Below are 26214 nucleotides of genomic sequence, written 5' to 3'. Positions count from 1 at the left end.
CAGCAGCCACAGAGGCTGTAGCTGGGAGCAAGTCAGGAATCATGAAGTGAGAGGAGAGGCAGCAGGTGCTGGGCTTCCCTCTGAGCTGGTGAACTCTGCTGGCATGTTTTATATATTAGTGACAACATAAAAAATGCAAATACAGTTCTGTTCATTTTCCTTCCCCCAGACATACATCCATAGCGACTCAGAAGGCAAAAAGTTTGAAAACTGCTGAAATGCGACTGGTAATGCTGAAATGGGGGATACCACGTACGTCATTCAAATATGGAATCCCAGAATCATTAAGTTTGGAAAAGACTTCTAAGATCATCCAGTCCAGCCGTCAGCCCCACACCACTGTGCCTACCAAACCCTGTCCCAAAGTGCCATGTCTACACGCTTTTTGAACGCCTCCAGGGCTTTCTGAACACCTCCAGAGACTCCACCACTTTCCTGGGCAGCCTGTTCCAGTGCTTCACCACTCTTTCAGTAAAGAAATTTTTCATAACATCCAATCTAAACCTTCCGTGGTGCAACTTGAGGCCATTCCTCTTGTCCTATCTCTTTTACTTGGGAGAAGACACCAAGGCCCACCTCACCACAACCTCCTTTCAGGCAGTGGTAGAGGGCGATTAGGTCTCCTGGACTGCTATGTTTTTCTTCACCCTGCCATTGCATGTTCCGTATTGTCTATTATTACATGTTCTATATTGTCTATTAGTAGTCATCATACCTCATTGACACTGCATTTCTGTATGTAGCTGCTGTGAGATAGCGATCAAATGTAGCAGTGGCTTTCACTTTCATGCTGGGAGCGCCTCGGCCAGGCCGTAACGCTGACCCCTAAGTTAGCTCCAGGGCAGCCATGGAGATCTCTGGGGATCGCTTGGCCCTGTGCAGTGCCAGGGAGATCGTGCACACCGCTTCTATTCAAACGTCTTGTTTCTGTTCCTCATTTCCTGGGTACTCAGTTGGAGATAGTCAAGGTTTGCCATGCAGGGAAGTGGGCTGCTTACCTTTAACACGAAAAAGAACTTTTCTTTAAATGTGTAAAGTACTGTTAATGTATCAGGATGCTGGAAAATCAGACCTAAAGCACATAAAACCTGGATTATTTTAATACAGAATCATAGAATCATAGAATAGCTTGGGTTGAAAGGGACTGTAAAGATCATCTAGTTCCAACCCCCCTGCCATGGGCAGTTATTAAGACAGGAGTTAAAAATGTGGTTTGACTCTACCTGTGCTGTGAATACAAGCTCACTAGAATGTTTAAAGCCTGAAGATAGAAAGGTACCAAAGAACATTATGCTCTCCACAGAAAATAAAATGTACGTTAATAAAGGTCAATGTACTGGATCACTCCTCTTCCCCTTTAAAGAAACATGAGATCTAAATGCAGTATTTTAATTCCCAATACTGATTATTTAAAACCAAGACTACATTCTCTGTTCTGTTGCAGACATCACAAAGAAGCCTGAAGCACCCCTTGCAGATGGGTTTCCCTTGCTTCCCCACACCTTCTGCCCTATTGCAGCCCCTGTTTGTTCCGTCCGCGGGTGCACTGACCCCACATGCTCCTCGCAGCTGAGCCACGGGAGACTTGTAAACAGACCTGGACTTGCTCTGATCCACCTTCCAGCACTAATGAATCCTGCCAGCCCACACACTGCACCGTGCTAAACAATCCCAGCTTTGGGGTCCAAGCCCGCTTACAGCCAGCACGCTCGGGGTGGAAGAGCTGCCGTGCCCAGGTGGCCCAGCAAAAGCCCAGAGAGACACAAGCAGGGCAGGCAGCTCTGGCCTCACGCCCCGACAGCCCAGGCCAAGGTTCCCTCAGGGTTTGTCCTCACTAAGAAAAAAGATGAATTTACTATTATTCAACTATTCTTTTACAGATTTCATGTCTCCAAGGTAATCTGTATTTCATGTTTATATATTGATTGCACTCCCTGCCTCTCTGCTCACACAGCCTGTGTGAGATGCAAGGAAACCAGCATCTACTGATGTTCCCTTTAAAGACGGCACAAAGCTGCTATAGCAGGAAGAGGCCTACACGATCTGGGAGGAACGAAGAGGGAGGCAGCGGTTCTTCACCTTGCAAAGGTCGGGAAGATTTTTCCGGCAGATCCCAAACCCCGATTCTTCTCTTTCAGCGCAGCACCCTCTAGCGCCTTTGCCAAATCCCGGCCGCGAAGAGTCTGTGATTGTCCAAGCCCTGGTCAGGAAGGATGATAAATTCATTCCGTGCAGCTTCAGGCTGCAGAGCATTCCATGTTCATTTAGGAGGGACGGACCAATGGCCTCTGTCCAGGTCACTGCTGGTACCAAGAACAGGGGGCGAGACTGGAGATATCCTGCACTCAGACCCATGGGGAGAGGGCTGGGATCTGCTCTCCCTTGAATAAATGGTCTGCAGGACCTCACCCAGATTAAAGCTTTTCTAGAAAGCTCCTTTAAGCAAGTTAAAGTAACAAAAGATTAATCAGGTGTGCTGGTAAATCTTAACAATGCTTAAATTGCCTTACTAATTGGAAACTCCGTCTTCATTCAAGATCCAGCTTAATCTTACCATACCACGCGCTGGAGCTTCCCTGTGAAAAGTAATCCTTGTTCCCGAAAATTTCCTTTTCACATCTAGGAGCCTACACTGGACAATAAAATCAATTTTTGTTCTTCTCTGTGACAAGCTGAAAAGACTGACATTTCTAAGCCTTCCACACTTTTTATGTTTAAGGCCTGCTTTAGTTTCTCCTGGTTTTAGTATGTTTAAAACCATTTTTTTTGTTTTCCTGAAGGCTCCTGGCCATTGCCTCCACGACAATCATCCTTCAGTGCTCCTTATCTGTTACCCATCTCCGAGTCTTAAAATGATTGCTGGTACATTTCCCATCCCCTCTGCCCTTTAATCATAGAACGGTTTGGAAGGGACTTAGAGATTATCCAGTTCCAACCCCACTGCCATGGGCAGGGGCACTTTCCACTGGATCAGGTTGCACAAAGCCCCATCCAAACTGGCCTTGAACACTTCCAGGGATGGGGCAGCCACGACTTCTTTGGGCAACCTGTGCCAGTGCCTCACCACTCTAGCAAGAAAAAAATATTCTTCCTAATATCTAACCAAAATCTCCCCTCTTTCTGCTTAAAACCATTCACCCTCCTCCTGTCACTGCCCTCCCCGATAAAGAGCCCTCTCCAGCTTTCCTACAGCCCCTTCTGGGACAGGAAGGCCACTATAAGGTCTCCCCAGAGCCTTCTCTTCTCCAGGCTGAACAAGCCCAACTCTGCCAGTCTGTCCTCATAGGGGATGTGGGCCAGCCCTCTGATCACCTTCATGGCCTCCTCTGGACTCGCTCCAACAGGTCCATGTCTTTCCTGTGCTGATAAAAAGTTTTCTCGTTAACAATTTTCTCTGTCACTCCACACATCTTCCACCTTCAACCTCCTTTTCCTTCCCTGCATTTCCCTCCCATCACGGCTTCTGGATAAAACCACCAGACCACCTGCAAGCCAAGCCCGGCTCCTCAGCTCCTCCAAGAACTGCTTGGTTGGAAGAGACCTTTGAGACCAATGGGCTGAGACCAATGGCATGAGGTTTAACATGGCCAAATGCCGGGTCCTGCACTTGGGGCACAACAACCCTGTGCAGTGCTACAGACTAGGAGAAGGCTGTCTAGAAAGCTGCCTGGAGGAGAGGGACCTGGGGGTGTTGGTTGACAACCGACTGAATATGAGCCAGCAGTGTGCCCAGGTGGCCAAGAAGGCCAATGGCATCTTGGCTTGTATCAGAAACGGCGTGACCAGCAGGTCCAGGGAGGTTATTCTCTCTCTGTACTCGGCACTGGTGAGACCACTCCTCGAATCCTGTGTTCAGTTCTGGGCCCCTCACCACAAGAAGGATGTTGAGGCTCTGGAGTGAGTCCAGAGAAGAGCGACGAAGCTGGTGAAGGGGCTGGAGAGCAGGCCTTATGAGGAGCGGCTAAGAGAGCTGGGGTTGTTTAGCCTGGAGAAGAGGAGGCTGAGGGGAGACCTCATTGCTCTCTACAACTACCTGAAAGGAGGTTGTGGAGAGGAGGGAGCTGGCCTCTTCTCCCAAGTGACAGGGGACAGGACAAGAGGGAATGGCCTCAAGCTCCGCCAGGGGAGGTTCAGGCTTGATATCAGAAAATAATTTTTCACAGAAAGGGTCACAGGCTGCCCAGGGAGGTGGTTGATTCACCTTCCCTGTAGGTGTTTAAAGGACGAGTGGACGAGGTGCTGAGGGCCGTAGTTTAGGGGTTGATAGGAAGGGTTGGACTCGATGATCCAGTGGGTCTTTTCCAACCTAGTGATTCTGTGAGATCACCCAACAACTCAATCGCACCCCTGAGCACCTTCACCCGCCCACCTTTTAGACACCTCCAGGGCCGGGGCCCGCACCGCCTCCCCGGGGCAGCCGAGCCCGCGGCCCCACAGACCTTTCGGGGAGGGGAATTCCCTCAGACGCGCCTCCTCTCCTCCCCTCCCCCCCCCCAACCTCCCTCCCGTTTCCCCGGGCACTCGCGCGCGCGCGCGGAAGGGCGGGGCGGGGCGGGGCGGGGGGGGAAGGAGTCCTCCTTCCCCCCCCGCCCCGCCCCGCCCCGCCCTTCCGCGCGCGCGCGCGCGCACCCCGCCCCGCCCCGCTTCCGGCGCGAGGCCCCCGCTTGCAGCGTCATCCCGCGGGGCCGGGGTTTTGAATGAGCGACCCCGCGCCGGGCACGCGCTGACCCGCCGGCCCCGGCCCCATCGCCGCCCTCCTCGCCGCCGCCATGCCGCTCTTCTCAGGTGAGACACACACCCCCCCCACCCCCTCCCCCGCCGTCCCCGGCAGTGGCCGCGGGGTGAGGCGCCGCCGTCTCTGCTTCTGCCGAGAAAGGGCTCGGGAGCCGGCGGGCCGTGTGGCCCCGGGATCCCCCGGCGTGGAGCTGTTGGAGCGGGCCCGGAGGAGGCCGCGGGGGTGACGCGGGGGCTGGAGAAACTCTGCGGGGAGGGCGGGCTGGGAGAGCTGCGGGGTGCGGCCTGGGCGAGGGCAGGCTCCGGGGAGACCTCAGAGCGGCCTCCCGGGACCTGGGGCATCGCAGGGAAGCTGGGGAGGGGCTTTTGACAAGGGTGTGGAGTGATAGGACGAGGAGGAGCGGCTTTGAATTGGAAGAAGGAACATTTAGATTAGACATTAGGAAGAATTTCTTCACCATGAGAGTGGTGAGGCCCTGGCACAGGTTGCCCAGGGAAGCTGTGGCTGCCCCATCCCTGGAGGTGTTCAAGGCCAGGCAGGATGGGCCTTGGGCAGCCTGACCTAGTGCGGAATCCCTGCCCGTGGCAGAGGGCTTGGAACTGGATGATCTTTACGGTGCCTTCCAACCCAACCCATTCCATGATTCTGTTATTTTGATTTAAGCTAAAGGAGAGTTAAATTCATCCAAGTAGTTGTATTTTTTTAAAGTTAGACAGAATGTCCCTCTGATAACATGGTTTTCTTTTTATAGCTTTTTTTTTTTTTCAAATAGTGTTTTTCTAGAGACTGTTACATCTTGTGTTAAATATGGTCTGTGCACAACAGATGTGTCTTTTTCTATAATCGCCTCTCCATCTCAAATGCAAAGTCAGACAGAGACATGGAGCCAGCTCCAAACTAGCAAGAGATTTGACTGTTGTGAAGTTTGATAACATTAAAATTAGTCCTTGGAAAGTAACAGAATATCCGTAAGACTTCTGGGAAGATTTATCCATACCCATGTAAGAGGGAAATACGTTCTGTACCCAGCTTTTGTCTCTGCACATGACTGATGGAGATCACTCCCTCATGTTGCCCAGGCCTGATAAAAAGGTGCTTGCTTTCTAAAACTCCAAAAGAAGTCTTAAGACAGTTTATTTGCCAGCATTTTTGGTACCAGTGCGGTATGTGCAATTGTGCCTCAGCAAAGCCCTTCCCTGGCTTGTCTCTGTCTTGTGCCAAGGTGGGCGCTGGTTGACAAACTGAGATCCTGTTGTCACTATAGCAGGACTTCTCCTGAACTGCAGCACATCTGTGTAAGCTGGAGTTTTCATATACACAAACCTTTTCTTCTTGCTTCCCTCCATCTCTCTCCCATCACTGCTTCAGGAGAAACCACCAGAATGCCATACGCCCAGCCTGGCTTCTCAGCACCTCTGGCCCCTCTTCAGTGGGACAAATACATCCTTTTTTTTTTTCTTAGTTGCCATTCTTTTCAAGTGAAAAAAATTCCTCCTTTAGTTTGGCAACTTCTGGTGGGAATTCCAATATCTGTCTCTAAAGAAAAGTCACTCATGCTCTTCAGTTTCCTCCTCTTGAGCGCTGAGTTGTCAAAACCAGACACTACAGATTAGTAATTGCTAACTCTGCTGCGTATTTAGCAGCCATGACTGTTCAAAAATTCAAAACTTAAAGACTGCGTACAGCTCACTTCTTCAGTGACTGAGTGGGTTGTCTTCCTGGGAAACGGGAGAAGACTTGTGCTGAAATATGCAAAATTCTGGTTGTGTTTTTAAAAAAAATCAGAAGGTTGGAGAAATCAAAAGGTACTTTCTGATAGAAATACTGAAAAGCCAGTCATTTGAGTTGCTTTGTAGATTAATTTAGACTACATTCTTATTGTTCATCCTTGTAACTTATCAGAAGCACTGCATACACTTGAAATCTTAGCCTTCTTGAAAGGCTTTTTTAAATCACAATTTTTAAGAGATTTGTGTCAAAAAATAATACAGTTGCTGTAATGTATTTGCTTAGAACTGAAGCACAAGTAGAAGAAAGGATGTAGCTTTCTTAAAGAATGGCATTTCAGCCACTTACTGTGCATGTAGGATATTGCTTTCTGCTGTTCTGCAGATTTTCAGCAAAACTGCAGCTTGCCACAGTAGCCTCATGTACCGATGATAGTGATTGGAAATGACCAAAGATGGGCATCCACTTTTTAAAAAAACACTTTATTCCGAGCATTTCTGTCCTCTCTTGGTTAGTTCTAGCTTCACCCAAGTGAGTTTTGTGCCGTTCTGTCTGATGTTCCTGCTGGTGATCCCATTCCCAGCACTGAGACCTACACTTTGTGCGACCAAATTTCACATCGTTTGATTCCAGTCTTACACCTTTACTGGGGTCGGGGCTTCTGGAGCTGCAACCTGTGCATGGACTGCTGTCCGTGTTTGCGCACAGGTGCATTGCTTATGTCCATGCTGTCAAAACTGAGGAGGGTAGCAGTGATGGTGTTGTCCATGGCAATGTGAGGTTAACCTTCTGTTGAAAGGAAGCAGAAGGTGTGCTCTTTTATGGGCATTATCTTTACGCACGCTTATGCCTTCACGTAGCTCTCTGTGAACAATACTGGTAGGCAAAACTGTGGCTGTTGAACAGGAGCTATGGGGCTTTCATGTCACTACTCTGTGATTACATTACAGTGCTTGACACATGTAAAGAAACGGTATTGTTTACCGTTAAAGGAGAATAGAAATGCTGTGGAAAACTAAACTGGAATCGTGCGTCTGAACTACCATCAGAAATTTGTTTCCAGTGAACAGTGCTGAAAGATTGGATGAATTACTTTAAAACTGCTTTTGTGAAGACTTGCCCAAAGAGTTTCTGATGCTGTTCTACACATCTATTGCTTGCAAAGTTTTTCAGTATATAAGTTGCTTACAGTTGTTTCTTAGGATGTCTTTATGCTTGTTGGAAATGGTATGTTCTGGTGGCTGAGACATCTTGTAGGAAGTGTCCCTTCATTTGGTTATTGGCAAGATTTAGAGGTTTGAGATGGTATAAAGTCTGCCATTAGAAATATTGAGTTAATCTTGATAATTACATTCTTATATATTAGGAAATAATCTAGTTTTAAACCTTTTTGCTTACAGTTAATGTGAAATGGGGAAAAGAGAAATTCTATGGCGTGGAGCTTAACACTGATGAACCTCCAATGGTCTTCAAAGCCCAGTTGTTTGCACTGACTGGAGTTCAACCGGCCAGACAGAAGGTTATGGTTAAAGGAGGAACTCTGAAGGTAGAAATCTGTGTGGTTTTCATATTATTTCTAACATTGTTATGTTATAAGAAAATAACAAACATATTTCTGAGTATTCCTCCAGAAGATTTTTCATTGTATGTATTAAACTGACTGCACCTTTCAGAAATAATTCTGTATGATTCTTTCACTACTACTAGAAAATACAGGCAAAATTGTGTTACTAAATGGCTGGGAGGTACACTGCTGGTTTAAAACACTTATATACCTTACTTTATATATTACTCACTCTTTCATACCAAGCACTACTCTGCTTGGTGGATTTCTTTCTGTTCCTTTCTGATGTTCAGAATCCAAATACACCCTTTGGCTTTTTAGCTTGTTGAAGAGAAGCTTCTCTAGCACTTCGTCGCTGGAGACTTATTATTGTAATGCAATGCAGACAGCTTTCCTACAAAAAGTTACATATATCTAAGCCATGTTAAAGGACAGATGAAGAACCATATTGAAAAGACGACTCAGGTGCTTTTTCTTTTAGTCACACAACACTTGGTGATGTGTAAACAATTAATATTGCACAATCTTGGATGAAACACCACTGTATATTTAGAAATGGGTGATTAATATTAATGAAAAAACTTGCTTGTCTTTTGCTGCAAGATAATTAACTCGTCTTTTATTTCATTCGTATACAGGATGATGACTGGGGGAACTTGAAAATAAAGAATGTAAGTTCTGAGGAATAACTAAATTTTACTAGTTGGATTTTTAATTTGACTTTTCAAGAAAGATTCCAAGTTCTTGCTGTTTCTGTTTGAATGTGTAGTTCTTTCTTATTTTTCTTCAAGGCTTGATTTTTAATTTTACAGGTGTTACACCTAACTGTTCTTAGAAAGTCCTTACCATTGATTTGTAAAAAGCCCTTTTCTACCATAAGTAGGGAATTTACACCATTTTTTTTTCTTTCTTTCTCACAAGAAGTGTTCAGACCAGTAGTCCTTCTGTATTGTCTGTCTTTGACCACAGTAATAAATGATGTTATTTAGAGAGAACTTGTGAACCTGAGTGCTCTGTTGCACTTCTGCTTCCCCAGCGTGGAAGAACATTGCATTACAAATGGTGAAGTTACAGCTCTGCCAATTTCTTTTTTTATCAGCCTGCTGAAGTTTGTTCTCCCATGCTAAATAGCTGCTATTCAAAACCAAAGCCATTAATAATGATTATTTATACTTTTGACTAGTTGAAAAAAACCAAAACCAAAAGAAAACAAAAAATGAGTGTATTTGTGTTTCTTGCTGATGTAATGGGGAATACCAAAGATTTTTGTTTGGGGATTTTTTGTCATTGTAATTTCTGTAGGTATTTTGTAATGATTGTTTGGTACAGATTTCACTCCATTTCTTCACTGAGCAGACTGAATTATTCTTACCCTTGTAATTGGTTTGCAAGCATCTGTTAGCAGCAGTTGTTGTAGCAAAGTCATTCAGCAGCCCCCCTCCAATACGTAATATTCTTGTCCTTTTCTGCATACTGTTACTCTACCATCTGTCTTTATTAATTTTATATGAAAGTTACAGGGATTTATTTACACTGTCAAGGCAGTTACTTCCTATTCTGTGATCCATCCTTTTCCTTAATGCTGTATTTTCAAGGCTTCAGATGCTCATCTTCTCCCCGTTTGATAGATCTTACTGTTTAGATGTACTCCTGTTGAATGCTGAAAAACTCCTCTTACTTACACTAGTACAGCAAGCATGGTAACTTGATTGCCTCTTCCCAGCCTTGGATGTTAGTCCTCATGCTTATATTGATGAGGCCATTGTGGTTACTTTCCACTTTTCAATTAATGTCTTAGTTTAAAGGATGGCACTTCCCTTCCGTACTTGCTTTTCAGGTGAAAAAAACCCCCATTTCAAACCTTAGAGATGTGGTCCTCATTGTTACCCAATGTCTTTCTGAAGTGTTTCCCCACATTCCAGTGATGAGGGGTCTCATTGTTTAGAGAATTCCGAATTTGAGAACTTGAGACTGTTGATTGAGAACCTCAAACTTTGCAGCTTCTTTCAACTTGGAACTTAGCTGCTCAGTTATGCTTGGTTCCAAGGTATTTCCCTAGACTTAAGGGAAGGAGAGGTACTTGCAGTGAATTGTTGAAGATGCTTAATCTCTAGTGGTCCATCAGGAAGGCAGGTTTTCTGAACGCTTCACAGTGGGATATTCCATGGATGTTAAATTTCATCCTGATTGGAGTCTTGTGTTGTCAGCTGCTGACAAGCTCACCAGGCTCAGTGGAAGAGTCTAGCATGGATAAAGCTGTGGAATTTTTCTCAAAAGTACTTTCTAGATAGTGAGGAAGTTAAGATATACCCTTCAGAAAGAACAGAGCAAGAACTTTCTCTTAGTAATCAAAGAGAAAGGTTGTGTTTATCTTTGGGAAACAGCTGAAATATGTCAGGAGCTTAAAGTTTTGTTTATTTCTTTTTCAGTGGAAATAACTACTCTTAAATATTTATTAATATTTTTTTCTGTGTTTCAAGGGGATGACCTTATTAATGATGGGTTCTGCAGATGCGCTTCCAGAAGAACCAGTTGCTCGTCCCATCTTTGTAGAAGACATGACAGAGGAGCAGTTAGCTTCAGCTGTAAGTGTGTTTCAAACTTTGGTTTCTTGTGAACCTTTGAATAATGGCAAGGTTTTAAAAATACATGAGGTTGATTAAAAGTGGATTTTGGAATTGTAATGCCTGCTTAACATATAAAACTTCTCAAAAAACAGACATCTATGTTGATGACCCAACTGACAGCAGTTATGGGAAGTCTGGAATGTAATTTAAAAGTCATATAACTAGTGCTATTTTTCCTTTAAGCAGTCAGCTTAGTGAATTTTCTAAAACTAGTGTTGCTGATGGTTTTAAAGAAAAAGTTGTATTGCCCTTGCTGTGTGTTACTGTCCTGAACTTTGCTGAGCAAGGCTCTTAGATGTGCAAAATTGTTCCTTGCCCCCTTCCTGTCTGCAAAGGAAAACTGGGATTTGTTTGTCCTTGTTAGTAGCATTAGGCAAACTTTTCTTTCTGAAAAACAAAAGTAGTTTGACATTAGTGGATTAGGTGATATGGTTTCCTTTTTAGGAGTGAAGTCTGGAAGGGCATAATTAGTCTATTTTTCAAATGAAGTACCTTCTATTTGAGTTTTTTCCATTTTACAATTTTAAAGGCTTAATTTTCTTATCGGTTATTTGAACTAGGAGCAATTTCATGATACTTGCAACAGTTGTATGACTGTTGTCAACTGTGCGTGAAGAACACGTTTGATGCGTGTCTGTTTGAAAATGGGTCTGTAGTTCAGGACAAGTTTTGTGCTTCAGTATTTAATGCTTTCCATGACAGCTGCAGATGAAGGATATTTATGTATTTTTGAGATTGGCCTTGTACACAGACTTTGACAAAACTGAGAGGCAAACAAGGAGAGGATTTCTGTGTCAGATAACATTTTGAAAAAGCTGGTTGCTTTGCATTTCTCTGGTTCAGATTCTGTTACACATCAAAATTCAGTTGTCTGTACGCACATATTCATTAAAAATGCAATACATGGCTAAATGAGTTCTCTCTTCCGAAAATAATTAAGGGATATTGGTAAGCAGTACAGCTTCAGTTTCATCAAGCTACGTGCTTTTCCCTGACAACTACTCAAGTATGCAGGATTAAAAAAGAAAAATGCTATTATGTTGTGATTTATAGTTGTTTCTGAAGCTGGTTTCATTATTAGTTGGCCTTTGCATTTGTCAAAACTTTAGAAATTCACAAGTTGTCTAAAAGGGTCAAATTATATGATCTGTTGCAGACTTCTGGAGAGGAGTTTAAATAATGCTTTTGTTTCTAACTGTGAACTTCATCATGTTCAGAGTTTTACTCAAGACTGATTTTAATTAAAACATCAGGGTTTCATGCAGAAATATTTTGTGGAAATGCCACGGAAATAGAATTTTAAGGTCAAAACTTGAATACGATTATCATTGAACTTTCTGAATGACTGCCTGCTTGAAGAATATGTTCATTGCACTAAACATGCACAGAAAAAAAACCCCCAAAACATTCCCGAATGTCCTCTAAAAGCACCGAATGGTGAAATGATTAATATAATCAGAAAATGGATCTGGAAAACTTCATAAAGTTTGATGGAATATCCAGGTTTTACTTATCTCTCACCATTCCTTTTCTTAGAAATTGATGTCAAATGATAGTGTTATACAAAAACAGTTGCACATCTCTCTGACCTTCAAGCACCCTTGTAAAATTTTTGGTAGATGGAATTACCCTGTGGATTGACCAACCTTGGCAACACTTGCTACATGAACGCTACGGTTCAGTGTATCCGCTCAGTGCCAGAAGTGAAAGAGGCCCTTAAAAGGTAGGATTCAGTGCAAACCCACCATGACTAAAATGTTTTCTTTAGCTTATCAGATAGCTGTTTTCTGGAACGGTCGTCTTAATACTGATATGGATTGATCACAACTATCTGTTCTTCTTTAAATCTGTTCAAGGTTAACATAATGATTGGTTAAAGTTTATCCTATGGCTGTGTTAGTCTGAACTTCTGAAAACCTTGAGACTATATATTTGTTGTAACTGGCTTTTAGTGGAGAGAGAATGTGTTTTGCCTCGCTGAAAAATAGTTCCTGTCAAGACTCGTTTAAAATGCTTAATGAAGCTTCTAATCCTGTTTTCTGGCCATAATTTGTATGGTCTTGTTCTGTATAAAAGAATCCTGTGGAAATCGTGTTCCTTTGGGGAATATTTTTTTCAATGGCTTTATTGCACGATGTGTTTTCAGCTATGAAATTCTGATGTTACCAACATTTAGTACTTGGAGGTGCAGCAAGAAGCTCTGAGATAGGACTACAGGTGTCCCTGTGGCAGCACCCTGGAGTTGCTGTCATGTGGATGTGTAGGGAATAGCAGGCATGCCCTTACAGAAGGTTTCATTTATTCTGGCTGTAGAACAAGTTTTCTGAATTATTTCCTTTTTTTTTCTTTTGTTATTCTGGACCAAAATGTGAAAGTAGCCATTTTTTTTTGTGTGAGGAATCTATAAGAAACTTGAAAATTTTGAAGATTGGAGGAAAAAAAAAAACAAACGAAGGCAATGCCAGCTGGAGTCTTTCCTCCAGGTGAATTATAATGAGAAAGCCATCAGTATTTCAAAAATGTGAGGATTGGGTAGGGCATTATCCCCACCATGAGAAGGATGAGAACGGCGTGACCAGCAGGTCCAGAGAGGTTATTCTCCCTCTGTACTCGGGACTGGTGAGACCGCTCCTTGAATCCTGTGTTCAGTTCTGGGCCCCTGACCACAAGAAGGATGTTGAGGCTCTGGAGCGAGTCCAGAGAAGAGCAATGAAGCTGGTTAGGGGGCTGGAGAACAGGCCTTATGAGGAGTGGCTGAGAGAGCTGGGGTTGTTTAGCCTGGAGAAGAGGAGGCTGAGGGGAGACCTCATTGCTCTGTACAACTACCTGAAAGGAGGTTGTAGAGAGGAGGGAGCTGGCCTCTTCTCCCAAGTGACAGGGGACAGGACAAGAGGGAATGGCCTCAAGCTCTGCCAGGGGAGGTTTAGGCTGGACATTAGGAAACAATTTTTCACAGAAAGGGTCATTGGGCGCTGGAACAGGCTGCCCAGGGAGGTGGTTGATTCACCTTCCCTGGAGGTGTTTAAGGCACGGGTGGACAAGGTGCTGAGGGGCATGGTTCAGTGTTTGATAGGAATGGTTGGACTCAATGATCTGGTGGGTCTTTTCCAACCTGGTGATTCTATGATATGGAGTTGTTGGAACAGGCCCAGAGGAGGCCACAAAGATGATCAGAAGGCTGGAGCACCTCTGCTATGAGGACAGACTGAGAGAGTTGGGGCTTTTCAGCTTGGAGCAGGGGAAGCTCCAAGGAGACCTTATATAGCAGCCTACAAGAAAGCTGGGGACGGTGTTTTTACAAGGGTATGGAGTGATGGGTGAGGGGGAATGGCTTTAAAATGGAAGGGGGAAGATTTAGCTCAGACATTAGGAAGAAATTATTCACGCTGAGGATGGTGAGGCACTGGCACAGATTGCCCAGGGAAGCTGTGGATGCCTCATTCCTGGAGGTGTCCAAGGCCAGGTTGGATGGGGCTTTGAGCATCCTGGTCTGGTGGGGGTTGTCCCTATCTATTCTGTGAGCTGTAATTATTTAGCACTGAGAGCTATTTGTAAAGCACAGAAATTCTGTTTTTAAGGTTTTTCTCTTTTTTTTCAGTGTTATCGTTTTAGGAAAGCCTGTTTATTTCTGTGTAAAGAATTCTGAGTTTCTGTACTGAATTGGAGTGTTTAACAATGTTACCGTACCAAATATCAAAACGTACCCTGCAAAACTGCCGGGCTGCAATACAAGATGTGGCCTTGCTGTCTGTTGGGAGTCAGATTCACAGGCAGCCGCTCTGTTTTCCTCCAGAGACTTAGCCTTTATTTGGTCTTCCTGCTTGAGGACAGCGTGGCAGGGTACATGACAGTGGGAGAGAAGTGAAGGGACTCGCCTGGAAAAGCTTACTATTGGGGCTTCATTTCTCACCAGCTGTTCTGTTAATCTCTGCAAGGGTATTCCCGGTCTTGTAGTGTATCTGGGGGGAACATTTCCTGCTCATCACCTAGCAATGGACAAAACTTTTACAGTTGAGTCTGAGATTAAAGAGTACATGAGACTGTCCTTTTGCTCGAAGTCTTAATTGTTTTGAAGAGTCCCTCTGTTCTTCATGCAGCTGGTAAATTAAGAAATCATAGAACCATAAAATCATAGAGTAGGTTGGGTTGGAAGGGACCTTAAAGATGTCTAGTTTCAACCCCACTGCCATGGGCAGGGACATCCCACTAGATCAGGCTGCCCATCCAACCTGGCCTTGAACACCTCTAGGGATGGGGCATCCACAGCTTCCCTGGGCAAATCATTCAAAGAAAAATGTGAAATTCTAATAATTCAAGTGGACCTCCATACTTTTTCAATGTCAGAAAATATCTTCCCCTAGAAAAATGTCCTGCCTCTCACTGCTTTCCTTCTGCTGTGGAGGGAGGGAGAAAGCAAGCCTGCCTTCCACCTCTGCATTTTGTCTGCCACCTCTACTTGAAGGTGTTTTTTGCCACATATCTGAATCATGGAATCATAGAGTCATAGAATGGTTTGGGTTGGAAGGGACCTTAAAGGTCACCCAGTTCCAACCCCACCTTGCCATGGGCAGGGACACGTCCCACTAGGTTGTGTTACTCAAAGCCCCATCCAACCTGGCCTTGAACACCTCCAGGGATGGGGCATCCACAACTTCCCTGGGCAGCCTGTGCCAGTGCCTCACCACCCTCACAGTAAAAGATTTCTTCCTAATATCTCATCTAAATCTCTGCTTGTTTAGCTTAAAACTATTATCCCTCATCCTATTACTGCATTCCCTAATAAAGAGCTCCTCCCCAGCTTTCCTGTAGGGCCTCTTTTAGGCACTGGAAGGCTGCTATAAGATCTCCCTGCCACCTTCTCTTCTCCAGGCTGAACAACCCCAGCTTTCTCAGCCTGCTTTCATATGGGAGGTGCTCCAGGCTTCTGATCATCACCTTTGAAGAAGCTGTGGCAGATTTTTCAGAAATGGGGTAGCTTCTATTCAGGCTTTTTCTCAGTTTCTTTAAAAACAGATTGGGTCTTTGAGGCAGATGGATTGGGGAAGCAGCAGTGATGTGTCCAGACCTCGCAATTTGCATTTATTTATTGTCTCAAGGATGCCAGTTTTCCTTTGCATCCATGCAGCGCTTGCAAAATAGCTGAGGCTTTGAGGTCAATATGGGTAAATCTTCGGTTAGTTCTGTTTTGGTAATTGATTTCTTTTGATATATGTAAATAAATCTAGCTGCTCCAAAGCTTTATTGCTGCTCTTGATTCTGTTTAATTGTGTACAAATTATTTTTTCTTCTCTTTTAGGTATGGTGGTGCCTTAAGAGCTTCAGGAGAAATGGCTTCTGCTCAGTACATTACTGCAGGTTGGTGTTTAGAGTAGAACACAGTGCTTTAGGTTAGTGTGTGGTTTCCTGCTAACTGCAGATGAAAATTGCAGTTGGAACTCTTTCTATTTTTCTTTAGCTCATTTGCCTTAGGAATTTCAGATCTGCTAGCACTGGCGGATTCATTTTGCTCTGTCCTTAATATCTTTAAAGGTTATTCTGATTGTGGCTGCAAAGTGTACATCTCTGCATATTACCTAGCTGTGTGCTGGGAAAAATGTACTAAAGGGTGATCTAGGCTTAGATAGAAATAATTCATATCTCTTAACTGTTTGGCACATAGGCATAAAGTAATTGGAACTTCCTAAAGCAAACTCCATCCATCCCTTTGATCATTTTGTGTAGAGATAATGTAGTGCACAGCACCTTGTTTCACTTAACGGTAGGCTGACACCGTATTCCTAGAATATGTATTTCATTGATATTTTTTAATATGATTTATTGGCTGAACATCATTGTTAACGGGGTAGCTGATGATTTATCCAGTGGCCTGAACCTTCACCCTAAAGATCCAGATTTCATAATAGAAAGTAGTGTCTTCAAAAGGGAAGTTACTCTTTGTTGTGGTGATCTGGGTGCCCACAATGTGGGAGCTCACGATAGCCTTGTATCTCCCAAGTTCTAACTAGAATTCTAGTTAGACTCACCCCTTACACTTGAACAAGGGTACTACTTGTCCGCTTTTTCTTTTTTTTACTCTATTTCATTGCCCCACTAAGATGCTGGGCCAGGACATTGGGATTTCTACCAGTCCATTTAAGGAAAAACAAAACAATATAAGGAAGGAAAGGTCCAGTTTGTGGGTATGCCTGCTGATCGAATTTTGGGGTGGTAAGTTCAATGGTTACTCTATACAACCATGCCTGCCCCTCCCCTTTTCACTGCCTTTACTTCGTGTCCCTTGTTTTCTTTTTAAGGTGACAGCTCTGCTTTTTAGGAATCTTAGTAGTTTTAACTAATTTGTAGTTAACTCTTCAATGCTGAGCTAGTCAAGAACTCCTGCATGACACTTATGGCATTTTTTGTTTTTAACTGCTGTGTCATATCAGTTGTCCCTCTTACCAAAGTCATTGAAGATATTGCTTAAAGAGAGGAAGCAAGTGTCCTTAGTTCCCTGTAATCTTGCCTATATTCACTTATTCAAGAGTATCGATTCATTAGTCTCTCCATTGGTAAATTAGTGACCATGCAGACTGTTGCCTACCTCACAAGGTTGTTGTGAGGATTAACAGGTATTTCTGAAGTAATTTGTGGATTAAAATTGCTGTAACCCGAGTGGAGAAGACATGTATAATAACGTGTCTTGAGCTAAAAAGAAAGCTATGTGTATTGTCATGCAATTGGTAGCGTTCATTGAATTGCACATAGTTATGAGCGGTCTGCATGTATGCATACACGTACTTGTTTTCCTGGGTCTTAAGTTAAGCATGAGTTATTTTCTAGTTATTCTAGTCGGAAAAAATGAAAATTTTTTTCCCAGTAGTTGGTGAAACATAAGCTGCTCTAGACAATAGATTGCGAATGCCTTCTGGTTTCTCTAGGACTAATCTTCTTGTGAGAACATTGTTCCTCAGATGTGTTTCAAATGAAATCTTAACTGGTCAAAAATGTTCGTTTTTTTTCTGCTAGCAGCCGACAAAGATGGGGCATTATGTGCCAAACTTTCAGAATTGTCGTCTTTACACTTTCCAAGTTATATTCACAAATGAGATCTTAGGTGCACTTGTTATGCCTGGAAAATTCAGTCCTGCTTTGGAAGAATCAAATTGGATGCTGTTAAATGATCTGTCTTAAAGGATTGCTGCTGTTTTACTGTTCTTTTTAAACTCCCTGCCCTATTTCAATTGTTTTTTTCCACTTCTCAAAGAATTCACTTACTTTTTCTTCAAGCTCTTAGAGACTTGTTTGATTCCATGGATAAAACTTCCTCCAGTATCCCACCTATCATTCTCCTGCAGTTTTTACATATGGCCTTCCCACAGTTTGCAGAGAAAGGCGATCAAGGCCAGTACCTTCAGCAGGTAAAGAATGATTCTTAGCTTATTGTTTGAAAATTCTGTAGCATGTTGGAAATAGAGAAAAAGGATATTTTAAAACTTTCCTTCTCCTGTGGAAATAATTTACCCCAGCAAAGAGTTTGCTTTTGTATTGTGTAGGAAAGTTGAATGTAATATTAAGTGCTAGTTCTGAAAATGTGTGGGAGGAATCCTTATGTTTGGTTTTACAGTGTAAAGATCGATGGGGTTGATACTACGAAATGATAATGCCACTAGTTAGATTTAATGTTCTGTTCCCTTCCTAGGATGCTAATGAGTGCTGGGTGCAGATGATGAGGGTACTGCAGCAGAAACTGGAAGGCATAGAAGGTGACACAGTTATGGAGGTAAATGTAGGCTTACTGTAATCAGTGTTAGGATTTATAATATTGTGCTTGTGATTCACATTTTTTTTGCTAAGGATTATCTGTTTTGTGAGTTCTTTAATATGTGTATATAGTCCAGTAAGTGCAATTGCTTTCTGATGTGTCTGGTCAGCATAATGCTACCCATGTCATGTCAAGTATGCTGTGCAGTGCACTGTTGGGATACTTGGGGCTTTGTAAGGCATGTGTTGGACCAGGGTGGCGCGGCTGTGATTGTGCCACAGCTGGCCCTGGTAACCTGTGAATTTAACACGTAGGCACTCTTTATTTTTTTCTGGATGATGTGCTACGTTCTTGTATCCAAGAACGCTGTTTCAAACAGACAACTAGCTTCATCAGCCTGGTAAGAAGTTGGTTAGAGTTTTTCCCAAGACTTTACCAGACGGACTCTTCTGTAAACTGTTTTCAGGAGAGCCTTGGCAGGGGCAAAAAATGTGATAGTCTACTTTTAAGACAGATTTAAGTTGCAGGACAGGAAGGTGATTGAATCTTGCTTGCTAATACGCTTTGAGGTGACTTTAACATCATGCTATAAATGCATTTGTTTGAATCTTATACTGTGTGAGGAGATTGAATGATAAGAAAATGCACCTATAGAAAGGTGGAGGAGTAGACTTTAAAGAAGTGAGATAAATGGGGTTATTTTGTCTGTAAAGAAGACTGTCTTTACATGCTATTTAAAGGTATGTCACAAGAGAATTTGTTTTACAGACAGAACCCGGAGCTACAGCAGGATCTTCTAAAAAGAAGAGTTTAATTGATCAGTTCTTCAGCATTGAATTTGAAACTGCGTATCCTAAAGACTAAGGCAAGACATAAAGTCATAATATCACACTTCAGCAGCTGAGTTCTGGGAGGGTGAAAAGCAGCGTTCAGAATAGTATAGAAAATAAAAGTGTGCAATGGGGAAGAGAGGGAATGATGTATTGTAGGAATACGCAGAAGTTAAGACTGAATCACAGAATCACTAGGTTGGAAAAGACCCACAGGATCATAGAGTCCAACCATTCCTATCAAACACTGAACCATGCCCCTCAGCACCTCGTCCACCTGTCTTCTAAACACCTCCAGGGATGGTGACTCAACCACCTCCCTGGGCAGCCTCTGCCAGTGTCCAGTGACCCTTTCTGTGAAAATTTTTTTTCTGATGTTCAGCCTGAACCTCCCCTGGCAGAGCTTGAGGCCATTCCCTCTTGTTCTGTTCCCTGTCACTTCGGAGAAGAGGCCAGCTCCCTGCTCTCCGCAACCTCCTTTCAGGTAGTTATAGAGGGCAATAAGGTCTCCCCTCAGCCTCCTCTTCTCCAGGCTAAACAACCCCAGTTCCCTCAGCCACTCCTCGTAAGACTGGATATACTTTGAAAGAGGGTGATGTGGGGTGGAAGAATGGTAATGAAAACTTGCAGAAAAAAGCCACTAGATTTAAATACCACACTTCCTTCCCAGCTCTCTGCCTCAAGGATGCTGACATGTTCTATCCCAGTGAAAGTAATTATTGTCTTAAATAGCCTGGTTTTGGCTTATTAAGGGAGCATTGCCCTTATACTTGGCATACTGAACATGCACAAAAGCTAGCTTGATTGATCTCTTAAGAAATAAATTAGATGCTCGCTGTTAGATGACTGAGAAATTAATGCAGCTGACAACTTTCTAGTAGCTTTTATGTAGCAAGAACAAAGAGCATGTGACCACATGGGGGCATACATCTCATGCCAAGTATTACTCTTTCCACTTCTCCACCCCAAAGCCTTGGCCATCATGAAGCTGACTGCCACTTTTAGTAAGAATTATGTGCATTTTGCACATCCCCTTAGATGGAATCAGAGAATTATAGAATGTCCTGAGTTGGAAGGGACCCTTAAGAATCAGAGTCCCTCAACATGAGTTACTGTATCTCAGATCTTAGTAGTAATGGAGAGTAAAGGCCATTTTTAAGGTAAGAATCATGAATATCTCTCCCTGGATGTGGTGGTTGCTATTCCTGAAATAGTTGGGAGGAGTAGAATGAGCATGACGCATAGGCTAGTGGTAGGAGGAAGAGACTTGGTTGAAAAGTTGTGTTGTGAGCCTTCAAAGTGTGATTATGCTAGGATTTGTAGAACAGGTTCATTCAGAGCGGTCGAAAAATTCTCTAGGTAGAAGAAAGTGGATGAGAGAAAAAGACTGGGGTAGAAGGATGAAAAAGAAGAGGTTGGACAGAACAATTAGAAGAATGTGTAGAAAATAATGAAAAACTGAACTTCATTCCTGTAAAGAGGACAGATCCAGGCAGGCCGTGCATGTTGAAAGAAGCAGGAAGTCTGGTCAGCGGGAGTAGAAGAACTTTACTAGTTGTCAGCAACAATGGAGCTTAATGTTGCAGGAGGGCTTCATGATTTTGGTATTGGCAGCCAGTTAGTATGATCTGTGTCCTGGTGGTTGGGTGGTGGGAGGGAGAAGAAGGAACAAAGCAGGCCTAACAAGCTTAAATCTGATTAAAAACTTTTTTTTGGTGTGCTGTCTGCCTCACCTGCTGCTTGTCATTACACAAAGGAGTAGACTTGTTAAAAGGAAGGGCTGTTTCCAATCTTTTTTGTACTGAAAGAAGAAAAAGTGCTATTGATGGAGGAGCACAGGATCTTCTTAAATTACTGTGCTGTTCAGCATGTTGTGTTCACTAGCACAATAGTTCAGCTCTTTGAGCGTGGTGGTTTTCCTTAATTTTGTGAAGCATGAAATGTACAGAAGCTGAAGAAGAGGAAGTAACTAAAGGAAAAGAGAATCTGCTTCAGCTTAGTTGCTTTATCAATCAAGAAGTGAAATATCTGTTTACAGGACTAAAACTGGTAAGCCATTAAGATTTTTATTTAATTGATGTTCTAAACAGCCTGTGTTTTTAATGTGTGGGTTGGAATTGACATCTGCTGTCCAAGCTTTACAGAGTTCCAAGATTTTTGTTGGGGAGGGAGTTCAATGAGAAGATGACAGTGAAAATGAATTGCATGTTAATAAAAAAAGAGACTTCACCAGAGCATTTTCTTAACCCTGACATGGTCTTGCCCTTGTGAGTGATGAAGTGCGAGCCGATTTGCTGCTTGTCTGTTCAGCTGGGTTTCACTTCAGACTGAGTACTATTGTGATTCAAGTGTGCTGTAGACAGTGTCCTAAAGTCAATTTTTAAACAGGGTGGCATTTTGTTTGCTAAGAAAAAATCACCCCAGATGATGGAACTATTAAATTTAATTTTGCAGATGTTGAAGGAGGTGTTATTTTTCAGGACACAATATAATCTTTATTTAAGTAGAATTTCTCTGTACTTTGTGTTTCTATATATGTATGTATTTTTAAGTTATCAGGGTCTTTTGGAGATTCTGAAGGAGCAAGGAGAGGAGCCTACTACAAAGCCTTTGTAGTAACTGCACTTGTAGAGTATTTGTATAAGAGCAGGGATAGAAGCAGTGATTTGGTTTGTACAGAACTGGACCGAGTTGCGTGGTTCTCAGATAATCTTTGTATCTGCTTTTTCATTTTTGGCAGATTTAGAAGGAAAAGTAGGATGAAATAGTTAATGCTCACAAACAAAAAGATGATTATGAAAAAAGAAAACTCACTTTCAGGACAAAAAAAATTCTTCTAGAATTGTTACCTTGGATTGCCTGTAGCAAGAGAGTCTCAGCACTAACAACCAGGCCAGTCTGAATTTCCTGAATTTGGAAAGGTCCCTGGATGCAGAGTGTCACCACCTGGCTCCTTATGCAGCTCTGCTTTAGACTGAGAGTTGAGAAATGCGTAGATATTCCCATCACAAGAAAATTCAGATTTTCTTTGGTTGTGTTCCAAGTATGATGTGACACATCTGTAACCAAATCCAAATACAATTTGTCACCAAATCCAGTAGCAAGTTGTGCACCTGTAGCTTGAAATTTTCTGCAGAGAGAAACTTAGTGTTCTTAGGGCTTAGAGGTGAGCCCAAAACTGAAGAAATGAATGGACGTGGTCTCTCTGCCAAGGAATTTCAGAATTCTGTGAGTCATTCTGATAGCAGCAGAAAAGATTGACAGCAAGATTTCATTTATGATTTGTTTATCTGTGCTGTGCTTTTCCTTAAGTGGTGTTTTACGATGAATATATGTATTATTATGTTTTAACAGCGTCTTCAAGAGGAAATCACCAAACTCTCTCCAACGCTGCAGAGAAACGCACTCTATATCAAATCTGTGAGTGGTACCTCTGTTGCTCTTTATGGTTCTTCTAACACTTGTCAATTTTCTGTCCCAAACCACAAAATTATTGCTGTAACTGCACGTGATTTATGCTTATAAAGCATAAATTTAAAACCAGTTGAAAATTGAGTAGGCTACTATACAGAGCTTCAAAATAAGGAGGCCTTGTTATATTCCTGTGTGTTTGTGTACAAATGTGTTCCCAGATAGTCTCTAATTTATAATGGGCAGTGTTTAAGGTAGAAAACATCTGTGAAAATCTCATAACTTTCTGTGTGTGTGGTTTTTTTATAGTCTAAAATTAGTCGCTTGCCAGCATACCTGACTATTGAGATGGTTAGATTTTTTTACAAAGAGAAAGAATCTGTGAATGCCAAAATTCTCAAGGTGAGTAAATTTTCTGCATATTGAAGTTTAATTCCTCTTTATGCTTTTCTGTTAGTTTTATTGTAGGTAGACAACTAACACTTGAAAGCTATTTACTAACTTTTTTTGCTTTTAAATTGCACTTAGAAATGTTAACAGTGCAGTTTCTTTGCTTAAGTACAAAGTGGCTTTGTTGCAGTTGTGATGATGTGTGCAAACTACTACCAAAATAGGCTCGGGGAGAGGTAAGAGACAGAAGTGAATTTGCTCTGGTACCATTAGGATGGTTTTTGGTCTCTCTTCACTAGTGGTTCGGATGAGGATGTTTAAGGAGAGCCAGCCTTTCAGTCACTGGGCAGCGTAATAGAGCTGTCAAGAAATGTTTATGCTAACAAACACTTCCTGTATTAGTTATTTTAATGGTTTGCCTTTCTGATTGACCAATGCAGAACCAGCTGCAAACAGCCGAATGTTCCAGTTCTGCTTCCTGTTGACCTTGGCTGATAGACTTCCAGGGGAGGTCTATGCCCAGGGAGCATCATGATAGGGGATTCCTGTTCCTTACCAGACAAATGAGATTGAAGGCACATGTTAGCTATTTCAGAACACTCTTTGGATGAAATGAGTTGACATTTTTGCAAGTGTACAGTTTGTGCTGCGCGTGTTGTTTTGCCTTAGGCCTGCATAGGTATTTCCATAATAGAAAAGTATGAGATAATACAGAATCTAATATATCTATGAGATAATAAAGAATCTAAATATTTAGATTGAATGTTGTACGATAGGTTGCTTATACTGAACGAGACATTATGCTGTTGAAGTATTGTAGCCCTTTAGGTAAGTACTGTCAGCAGTATTTCAGTAGATCAAGTTGTCATAAATGTGATGAGAGTTGCATTGAATTGGACTAGGTGTTGTCTTCCTGTGGGAGAAGGTGCAGTACCAAGTTATACTAATAATCTTTATGCTGTTTACTTCCTAGGATGTTAAATTTCCACTTATGTTGGATGTGTATGAGCTGTGTACGCCAGACCTTCAGGAAAAAATGGTTTCTTATCGATCAAAATTCAAAGATCTAGAAGACAAAAAAGTAAATCAACAGCCAAAGAATGTAAGTCTCCTGGTGATATCATGGGTGTTTTGATTAAATAAGTCATAATATCTGGTTATATATTTGTTTTTAAAAATGGTCTTATTTACATTAGGCTTTTGGATGTCAGGCTAGAAATACAGTGATGGAGCTTGTTTCAGGTTGAACAAAGAATGTTTAGGCTTAGAAGTATCTTTAAATGAATGGAGAGTTGGTATTTGATGTGATTGTGCCAAAGCTTTTGCAAAACTGTTCTACGTTAATTCAGCTTATTCTGTTCTTTAGTCTAGCAAAAGTGATGGTGCACAGAAAGAAGTTAAATATGAGCCATTTTCATTTCCCGATGGTGAGTACGGAGAAGTAAATTTGCTTTAAGGGAATTTTCTATTTACTCATGTTTAAGAGGATATGATGGTAGGGATATATTGAGAACTCTGGTTATTTTTAATGCCTTTGAAAATTAATCTTTGGAAACTGACAGAAACTTAAAGAGCAGAGAGATTAGGCAAGTCAAAATGCTGGTGAGTAGTTAAAGACTTAATTGTCATCTGTCTGACAAGCTGGTGATATGCAGGAGACATGCAGGTCAAAAGACGTTTGCAGTGAAAACAGACTGCTCTGAAGTGCTGAGAAATGCAGATGTTTGGCATTAGCCAGTTTTTTCCATTGAAAAACTGAACAGCTGATTGAACTTGCTGTGGAGGGTGATCTGCTGCACCTCAGCGTGCTCAGCAGGGTCGCTGCACAGCCCAGCCTCAGCACACCCCTCCCTGCAGTTCTGTGCTTTGCCCTGAATGCGGACAGCAGCCGGCAGTCAAAGGAAGCAGTGACTGAACCTGTCCAGAGGGTTTACTGACTCCATACATCATCCTTTTAATGCTTTAAGCTTACTGCATTTGCTTTACATGCAGGATACATGTATTTATGTCATGAAAACAGACCACAGTCCCTGTTTCCCAAGAGGCTGTTGAGGCTGAAAGCTGCTGCTTTTAGTTCACAGTGATTTAGAGCTGTGCTATAACAGGGGTTTTACGCAGCTATGGTGCTGCAGTGCAGCTAATGTGTCTGTGATCTGTGTGCTGTTAAAAATGCTGAAGCTGTTCATGTGAGACTCGTGTAACTCTTTCTTTCCCTCTTCCTTCAGACATTGGCTCTAATAACTGCGGGTATTATGACCTGCAGGCAGTGCTGACACATCAAGGCAGATCAAGTTCCTCTGGGCATTACGTGTCTTGGGTTAAAAGGAAACAAGGTAAAAAAATAATTACAGCAGTGTTAACTACCCTTCACAACTTCTTTCTTTGAAGGGGCTGTTGGGCACACTTAGATTTTACATACCTGACTTACAAATAATCCTCTTGTTTTTCTTGCAGATGAATGGATTAAATTTGATGATGACAAAGTCAGCATCGTTACACCTGAAGATATTTTGAGGTTATCTGGGGGTGGAGACTGGCATATAGCTTATGTTCTACTCTACGGGCCTCGCAGAATTGAAGTGATTGAAGATGAAGCTGAACAATAGTCTTCAGTTCTAGTCATTCTGCCTAGGTGTGAAATAAATGTTGATTACTGATCACTTCTTTTAAACCCCAGAGCTCTAGCAAAATGGATAAATAATTTGTTCAAACCTTTTCATGTGAAGAGGGATGTTGTTTCCAAACTGATCCAAGTACCAGTTTAGCCACTGCTGGACTGGGCTGTCCACCACGGCTGGTGGTGACAATTCTTAAAATAGCTTTAATCTCTTGCAGAAGGTAATTTTTTTTTAAATGAGCCTCTTGCCCTTCCCTTCCCCCTTCTTCTCTAATGTCATCAAGTATTTATTACACACCTATTCTCACATTTGTTACTCTTGCATGGTTTATATTACAGTTCAGTAGCTGCCCATCCTTTGCCTTACCTGGCGGTTCTGTTAGGGAGGTAGAGAAAATGTTGCCTTGTTGTGTAACTCAGTGCTGCTGCCCATAGCCCAACACCTGTGGCTGCAATCAAGTCTTTGTCCAGCCTGACCTGATTCAGTCTGTTCTGTCGCTGGCATCTCATGACTTCAAAATAAATTGTGATCAACAACGTGTCTCCATTAAAAAAATTTCATCTCCTGGTA

At 42.5% G+C, this 26214-nt stretch overlaps 2 protein-coding genes across 2 annotated transcripts in view; both read left to right on the top strand.

The window, feature by feature from the left end:
- ROCK1 (Rho associated coiled-coil containing protein kinase 1) overlaps positions 1–492 on the top strand; it is a 96251-nt gene extending 95759 nt beyond the window's left edge. The window contains exon 34 of the mRNA XM_069853953.1: positions 170–492. The gene's annotated coding sequence lies outside the window, so the exon portion shown is untranslated. The remainder of the gene's footprint in view (positions 1–169) is intronic.
- A 4153-nt stretch (positions 493–4645) lies between these two features.
- USP14 (ubiquitin specific peptidase 14) lies at positions 4646–26214 on the top strand. Its single transcript, XM_069853942.1, has 16 exons — positions 4646–4785; positions 7864–8009; positions 8666–8698; positions 10508–10612; positions 12274–12377; positions 15951–16009; positions 17921–18051; positions 18333–18413; positions 19164–19243; positions 21160–21274; positions 22580–22645; positions 22946–23038; positions 24000–24128; positions 24393–24453; positions 25252–25359; positions 25481–26214. The coding sequence occupies exons 1-16, from the start codon at positions 4770–4772 to the stop codon at positions 25630–25632; spliced, it is 1479 nt and encodes a 492-aa protein (XP_069710043.1). The 5' UTR covers positions 4646–4769; the 3' UTR covers positions 25633–26214.

This window comes from Phaenicophaeus curvirostris, chromosome 3, assembly GCF_032191515.1.
Source record: "Phaenicophaeus curvirostris isolate KB17595 chromosome 3, BPBGC_Pcur_1.0, whole genome shotgun sequence".
NCBI lineage: Eukaryota > Metazoa > Chordata > Aves > Cuculiformes > Cuculidae > Phaenicophaeus > Phaenicophaeus curvirostris.
The sequence above is the reverse complement of the archived record's forward strand: the minus strand, read 5'-3'. Positions and strand labels throughout refer to the sequence as shown.

Excerpts from the sequence above, each read along its gene's own strand:
- USP14 (XM_069853942.1), top strand. Across the intron at positions 16,010-17,920 it reads TGCTCAGTACATTACTGCAG|CTCTTAGAGACTTGTTTGAT; the intron begins GTTGGTGTTTAG and ends TTTTTCTTCAAG. Across the intron at positions 22,646-22,945 it reads ACGCACTCTATATCAAATCT|TCTAAAATTAGTCGCTTGCC; the intron begins GTGAGTGGTACC and ends GTTTTTTTATAG.